At 32.4% G+C, this 8598-nt stretch overlaps 2 protein-coding genes across 6 annotated transcripts in view; one reads left to right on the forward strand and one right to left on the reverse strand.

Moving 5' to 3' along the window:
- LOC117172714 (DNA-directed RNA polymerase III subunit RPC9) overlaps nt 1-2981 on the forward strand; it is a 61992-nt gene extending 59011 nt beyond the window's left edge. Inside the window, exon 3 of the mRNA XM_033360879.1 lies at nt 2767-2981. Coding sequence (XP_033216770.1) covers nt 2767-2868 — 102 coding nt within the window. The 3' untranslated portion in view covers nt 2869-2981. The remainder of the gene's footprint in view (nt 1-2766) is intronic.
- LOC117172680 overlaps nt 1-8598 on the reverse strand; it is a 305863-nt gene that overhangs the window by 142639 nt on the left and 154626 nt on the right. The window lies entirely within an intron of this gene.

Consider the following 8598-nt stretch of genomic DNA (forward strand, 5'->3'; position numbering starts at 1 on the left):
CATACTTTTAAATTTTGAACGCTTTCAATTTATTTATGATTAATAATTTTTTGTAAATAAACTTCTAAGTTTACAATTCAAATTTTGAGGACTGGAATTCCATCAAGTGGAAAATTATTTATATTTCATAGTTGAAAATAAGATTTCGTAAATTTTGAATTTGTATTGATTCCATTTTCAAAACTCTAATCTAAAAAATAACACTATTTAACGTTTGAAAATTTTTCTTTTTTCTAAATTTCAATCTGAATCTTTTAAAAATTTTAAGAGATTTCAAAAAATTTTTAAGGACTCTAAATATTTGAGGATGTTTTAAAAGATGTCAAGGAAATTTAAATTTATTTTTATAATTTAAAGGGGTTTCAAATAATGTTAAGAATTTTACCAGAGTTATTTAAAACAATTTCAAAGTATGATAGAAATCTTTAATGGTTGTCAAGGTGTTTCAAAATATTTTGAAGGTTTCGAAATACTTGAGAGTATTTTAAAAGATTCCAAGGAATTTTCAATTGATTACAGTAACTTAATATGAGATTTCAAAGGATTTGAAATATTTCAGAGTATTTTTTAAATTTCAACAGATTTTCAATATTTGAGGATGTTTTAAAAGGTTCCAAGGAATTTTTAATTGATTACAATAATTTAAAATGAGATTTCAAAGGATTTGATATATCTTAGGATATTTTAATAGATTCCAAGGAATTTTCCATTGATTTTAATAATTTAGTATGAGATTTTAAAGGATTTAAAATATTTTAGGGTATTTATAAAGTTGCAAGGAATTTTCAAGAGCAGTGCAAAATTTCAAGAGATTTCAAAGGATTTTTAATATTTTAGGATGTTTTAAAACTAACAATGATTATAAAAATTAATTTTAAAAAGTGATAAAAATTAACAATGATTAAACATTAATTTTTGTATAGAACATTAGACTTGGTGGAAAATAAATTTCTTTTCTGCAAAGTTAATGTATTTAATTTAAAGTTCCATTTTTTAGTATACAATTCAGCCTTTTGGGCGAAAATTGAAATTTTTGTTAAAAAATTTAGCTATTTTGTTCAAAACAATTTCAACAATTTTTTTTAATTCATGTATTTTATTCAAAATCTTTTTTTTTTTGCAGAAAACTAATTGTTTCAGTTAAAAGTTGAACTATTTCTATTAAAAGATAGTCAAATAGTCATTAATATTAATATAATATTTTATTATTATAATATTAACATCAATAATATATAAAATAGTAATAATATCCATATTATATACACCTGAAAAACATAACCTCAAAATCGACTCATGCATGAAATTAAGAATAACGCGAAAGATCAAAATCGTCAATTTCTTTAATTTCCCTCTAATGGGGATCAAAATATAAATAGAAGACCACCGAAGCCTTACGAAACTTTCAGATAAGCAACAAAGATATCTTTGTGGAAACTAATTGAGCAGGAACTTAATTGGTAAATCATTTCAGAAATTGCTAACTTTCGTCATTTACCGACGTGCAACTTGCGCCTTAAAAGTAACTCTTTGGTAAGCCGCCAAGAAGGCGCAGTTATCAGCGCATGTTTTTCTCATTCTCTTATTCCATTATCTCGGAAATCTCCCACCTCATCTCTGGTGGAACTTATTCAGGTTCACTTGCTTCTTTGAACAAAAGATCAACATCGAATAATATTTTCTCTTCGAACCGCCAAAGGTAGATGTTCTCTCTACTTATAAAAAAGGATTTAGGTTTGTATCACTTACCGACCGCGATTAATGCTGTACACGCTCTTACTTAACAGACTGTAAATTAAATATTTTATCTCGCCACAATTATTCATAAAATATTATTCCTAATCATTTATCTCACGTATAATAATTGCTTTTAATATCATTTTTCTTTAATCTACGTTTCAAATTTAAAACGGTGTCTGTATTTGAATCGAAACGGAATCATTCGGAATGGATTCTCAATTGAGAATTAAAAGTTCTTTTAGTTTTGCGCGGAGCCAATCGGAATGACTGCGTAATGATTAAGGACATATTGTTCATTCGGAATGAACCTGAGGCACCGATACGGACTGAAAAAGAATGAATTTTAATCAGGCGGAGTGATTCGGACTAAATTTAGCTTTCTTTCTAAATGAGTATGTAGGTCGGAAATATACTTTGCATTTATTCGCAATTTATCGGAATGATTTGGAATTGCTAGGATTCAAACTGGCTCAATTTTATTCAAAAAAACTTTAAAATTCTTAATCTAAAACCAATAAGTTTTCGAAACCCATTGTCGCGTCAAATGTCACCAATTATCAGGTTAGCACATTTACATTTCGAAGCTTCGTGCAGAATGAATTACATATTTACATATGGCTTGAGTGTGATCTCCCAATGTCTGTGCTGACGTATGCCCATGGCATATCTATTTTCTCTCTAATTCAAATCAAAATTTTTTTCTAGGACTTTTTCTTCTAGAATTCTTCAATCCTAAGTATAGAATTTGATTTCCTCTTTTAATACAAATATTTGGATAACGAAATTTACATAAGAAACATTTCGGACCCCCTCCCTCGTACCAGTGTTCGTACCACCACCCCTCAAGTCTTAAGTAATTAATATAGATGCTCCCTATCTTTATCTACGCTCTAGTTTTCGAAGAAGAGTGGTATCAACTATCCCTAGTTTGTCATATAGATTCCGAGTGAATCAGTTGTATTTTTTCCTGAAATATGCTTCGGCTTTTAAACAGCTCAAAATCAACGTGCAAACGTTTTTTATTTGCAGATCATTGAAGACAGCGAGGAACGTTTAGTAGAAGAAGAAGTTGATTCACTTCTACAAATAATTGCGGATCAAGAAGAAGATCAAGAAGACCAACCTAATTAGCCTATTGCATTGAAACATTAATGCTTACTTCTTGTACATAGTCTAATTATACTTATCATGACAGACTATATAATGAAATATAATATACGAGATTCATAAATTTATGAACATAATTTTTTCGCTATATTTTTTACATAGAATTACTTTGTAGTCCAATGATATTATATTTATGAGACGTAATTCACCATTGAAAACTTATCTTATTTTTATTTGGATTATATTTCGAGCTTCGTTCGAAAAGATTATACTATTAATTCTACACAAGGTAATTTTTCTTTTATAGCTAAGATAACAAATGTTAAAATAACCTATATATAAAAATCATGAAAAATGGGGGCCATCCCCTTCTTATACAAACCCCCATGTTTTCCTTTGTTAAAACAGTAAAAGATAATGCATATCGAATGAACCTGTATTAGCGACAAGGCATATTAGATTTTTCCTTTAATGAGCTTGTACGAGAGACAAGACAAATTAAAGTACCATTAATGATATTGCACGAGCGGCAATACATATTAACGAGATACCTACACATACATACGTATATACTTACGTTTAAATACACATACACTAGTGGGCTTGCTCGAGCGGCAAGACAGCTGATTGCGTTCTAAATTCTGGTCTTGAGATTGCACGAGTGGCAATACATTATATTATTAGGGGATTAGTCCAAGAAACTCCTTTTGAGTTTTTTAGTCGTACGAGTGAACGCTACCTGCCGTGCCAAAGGAGGGAGCTCAAATAGACCAATCCTTTATGAACATCATTGTCGATGATCCGGAGGTACCCAAATCCGTGGATTTGAATTTACATGAGATCTTGTCATCCAGGCTAAAATTTTGGACCCAGGAGGGTATGCTGAAAAAAGACTCGGAAGAGTTAGTATGTCAAATACAAGAAAGCAAAATTCTTAGAAGCTCCAAAAATCAACCCTCCAGTTGAGACTAAACTGAGTGCTTCAGTCAAGAACATTGAAAACATTTAAAACCGTAGTTTTACTTTCATTATGTACAGCCCATAGAGCTCAGACCATAGCAAGCATTCAGCTAAAAAATATCGTTATCAGAACTAATGAAATAGAAATAAGAATACAGATTTTCATAAAAACATCCGCCCCAGGTAGGGAACAACCGGTCTTAAATGTACCTTTCCTTAGATCGAAACCAGAACTGTGTGTCGCCACGTTTTTAATTGAATATATGCAAACTTCGTCGATCAAGCACACACTACAAAAAAGTGTGATAGATACCACAATATTTACAGGACATTCAACGAGACATGCGGCCACGTCGGCAGCCCAAAAGGGTGGCATTAGCTTAGATTTTATTCTAAAGACAGCGGGATGGACTGCAAAGTCCCAAATGTTTGCAAAGGTCTACAACATACCTATAATGTTAAAAAAAACCGAAGTTTTGCACAAGCAATATTGGCAGGTCGCCAAAGTTAAAGAATACAAATCTTTAAATATTTTATAACTAATTCAAGTTAAAAAATTATAGCTACGTGATTAGAATTTGTATTTTTATACCTTTATAGAAACTATTAAAAATACCAAAGGAAAAGTTACGAACCCCTAGCTACCCCCTAAACCTCTACATGGTTAATAGTATAATCTTGAGAACGAAGCACGAAATATAATTAACCGATGAAACGAACATCTCTGAAGCGAAGTTCGATTGAAATTATATGAGAGCATCGTTCGAAAAGATTAAACTCCCGCCCTAAACAAAAAATTTCATTTTGGGACGAAATGAAATTTTTTATCACTCCCACCTTATCTCCACACTTGGACAGGGTCATCAACTTTTTATTCAACCAGGTAATTGCGAGCTTACATACCTCTAAAAATATAACGGGTAAGGAGATCAGGACTGCACGCCAATGGTAGCTGAACTTAGAGATGACCATATGGTTAATAGTATAATCTTTTCGAACGATGCTCTCATATAATTTCGATCGAACTTCGCTTCAGAGAGGTTCTTTTGATCGATTAAATATTTACATGGGTATGTTGAAATGGTAGATTTGAATAAACTTTCGAATTATGAACACCAAAACTTTGGGTCGGAGTGAACTCGATGGATTTCTTTTGAGTTCATTGTTATGAAAAATTACCAATATCATATGTGGTAATTCTGTCTCAAAATATTATTAAAGAATTTAAACATTGAATTCGTCCATTTAAATGAAAAAATGTTATAAAATTCAACGTTTATCTTCTTAGATTGTGGTTCTTTACCATTTTTAGCTGTAGTTAAGCTTCCAATCAATTCCTCGAAATCAATCTCCGTATCCAATTTGAGATTATGCTCTCGGGTCATTATGTTCAATTTGTAACATTCTTTGTTCGTTAAGGTTGTTACGTAATATACACTTACGTGAAAATTATTGGACATATCGACTTTATTTAAATTTTATTTTTTAGAGTATTGAAAACCGTCCTATATGAACCACAGTTGTATTCAACTTGAATTATTTTTCATAATTAAATTTAAAAAAAATATTAAAATTTTGGGTTCAAGACGTGAAAAAATAAATTTATTTTTGGTTTCCACTAGGTAATTGCGGTTCATATAGAGTAAAAAAGCATATAAAATAAAAATAAAAATGTTAAATTTGGGTTTCAGTTGAGAATTACGGACGCTATCGTGTACACAATCGGAACAATTCATCAGCGACACGCTTTAGTTCACTTTGGATAATCCCGCCATTTTCTGACTTTTTCAATTTTTTTTCAAATATTGTAAAAACATTGCGTCAAATATACCTATCAAATAAACTGTCCACGCCACTTCCTTTTCGTAAAAAAAACAAAGAAAAATCACCTTTTTCGAGCTTCACACTGATTCCATCTATATTTTTTCGAAGGATTTGTGAACGAAAGAAGGAAAACTTGTCGAATATCCGGGGTTTTGCAAGATCCTCGGATCAATAGAATGTTGAAAAATCAAAAAATTTGTTGAGAAAATGATTATTTACCCGACAAATATGAATTTTGCGAAAGATAGAAACCAGCGGGTAGCAGACGGCAGCATTTGAAAGATTAGAATCGTTTGCTAATTTATTTTTTTACCCACAATTCTGACATAAAAGAAGAATTCTAGAGATTCACGGCTCTTCCAAAGAGCCAGGTCTTGAAGATGGTGTCCCCAAATTTTGCGAAATATGTTGCGAAATGGAGCAAAAAGCAGAGAGAACTGACATGCTCTGTCTGTGTTTTTGTAACTGTATTTGTGATCAACCACCAGGCTAGCTGTTACCGTCCCTCTATGCGCGTAGTCGGGGGGGCCCTTCGTCATCGACCGTTGGTCAAGACTACAATTCTCAAAGGGGAAAACCTCTTCGGGGACATTGATTTTTGATGAGACTATCATCAATCGATATTACTTCAAAAATAATAAGACACGTGTCCCGGATTTTTTGGTCCCTTGTAAGAAATATGAGCGTTTGTAAATGACATTAGCTAAGGGTACAAAAACTCTACCGGTTCGCGCGCATGAACTCCTATCAAGCTCCGTTGGTCCAGTAAAAAAGAATCTGACAGGTAACCACGCTGTCGTGGTTTCGAATCTTTTTCTCAACTTTTTTTTCGCATTGTAAACATGTCAAATAATAATTTTTAATGCTTCCCCGGCGAATAAATTCTTTGTTTGAAAAATACTACTGGGAAATTAATATCATGCAGACACTTTTTTAATTTTATTTGTATAATCGTAATTTTTTACATTTTTGCGGGTGATAATCGTTATGGATTATCACGTAGCTGGGTGATGCACTGTTCACTGCAGCAAAGGAAGAAATGAGAATCAGCCAAAGATTAGGCAGTTTTCAATTGGGAAATAGAAACAAAAAATGTGAATACAATTTCCTACAAAGTATTGAAATGGACTTTTTTTGCAAAAAACATCTGCAAACACATAAATTTGATAAATAAAACAATTTATGATTGTATGAAAATTTGTAAATTTACCCAGTTTGAAATTGTAACTGGATTATAAATTATAAATTTATCAAGTTACCCAACAACAAATTTCAACACTATCAAATTTCGACAGTAGGCCCTCTGCAGATTTATTCATAAATTCCAAGATTATTAAGTTGCCTAATAACTATTCCGGATATTGTGCAATTTTCCACATTGATTATTATTCCAAAATTACAAAACTAGCGAATCTTGACTTTTCTGTATAAATTTTAAATTTATCAAGTTACCCAGCAATAAATTTCAAAACTATCAAATTTCAAAATTAGGCTTTATGCAAATTTATTCAAAAATAGCAAGCTTATCAAGTCGCCTGACTATGAATTTCGACATTACACAATTTTCCAGATTAAAAATTTTAAAATATAAATGACTGTCATACTCTTTTCCACTGGACCAACGGAGCTTGATAGGAGTCCATGTGCGTGAACCGGTACAGGTTCTGCACCCTAGGCTATTTATATCCCAGTAATATTTCTCGAAAGAAAAATTTATTCGCCGGGAAAGCATTAAAAACTATTACTTGACGTGTTTAAAATACGAAAAAAAAAGTTGAGAAAAAGATTCGACCCCATGACAGCGTCGTCACCAGTCAGACTCTGGTCCACTGGACCAGCGGATCTTGATCGGAGTTCATGCGCGCGAACCAGTAAAGTTTCTGCTACCTTGGCTAATGTGATTTACAAACGCTAATAGTTCTTACAAGGGATCAAAAAATCCGGGACACGTGTCTTATTATTTTTGAAGTAATATCGATTGATAATAGTTTCATCAAAAAGTCAATGTATTTCGCTAAATTTGGGGACACCATCTACAGGACCTGGCCCTTTGGAAGAGCCGTGAATCTTTAGAATTATTCTATTATGTCAGAATTGTAAGTAAGAAAATTAATGAGCAAACGATTCTAATCTTTTAAATGCTGCACAAATTAGAGGGACCTAGAGAGTCTCCAGGGAGAGTTAAGAAACAAAATCACAGATTTGTTACTGCGCACGTTTATGAAAGGCGGCATCTTTTCTTTCGTTGGTATTTCTTTTTTCAAGGGGACTGCGGTTACATAGCCTATGAATACACAAGGAATAAGTATTGCGCAAACTTCCCCTGGACTTTTAGTTTTGGTTTAATTGTAACCAATCAAAAGAGTGGGAAGCTGTTTATAAACTTTTTCTAGATTATCTTTAGAAGCCCTGGCGAAAGTTTCGGATATGAATTCATTCTGAAATTTTTATCCGAACCAATTCGAAAAAAGTTCTCAATTTCGTTCGATTGAAATCTGTTAAAAATTAATTCGATTCAATCCGAACAAAAATTTGAATCAAAATAAGTTTAAACTCGGATTGACATAAACCGATTTTTAATCGGAATTAATCTAATTCAATCCGAACCGGATTGAGTCGGATTAATTTTAAACCGATTTTGATCGAACAAAATGTACAATTTTTCGGATCGTTTCGGATTGTTTCGGATTGATTCGGGTTGGTCCGGATACAGATTTTCTGATACATATCGGAATAATTCGTAAAGAATTCCTATCCGAACCCATAACACCATGTCATGGTATTCGTGTTATGATTGGCTGAGGGCGCTGTCCCATGGAGGTAGATCACTGATCAGTAAGGTAGATTAATAGAATATTGGAACAGTTTTGACAAATAAGTTGACTGTTATAGCTTTTGCAGTTACCGTATTGGTTAAAAATGTTGCACTATTCTACTAATCTACTTTCGTGGGACTGCGTCCTGACGCGT

This window comes from Belonocnema kinseyi, chromosome 1 (genome assembly GCF_010883055.1).
Source record: "Belonocnema kinseyi isolate 2016_QV_RU_SX_M_011 chromosome 1, B_treatae_v1, whole genome shotgun sequence".
NCBI classification, from domain to species: Eukaryota; Metazoa; Arthropoda; class Insecta; order Hymenoptera; family Cynipidae; genus Belonocnema; species Belonocnema kinseyi.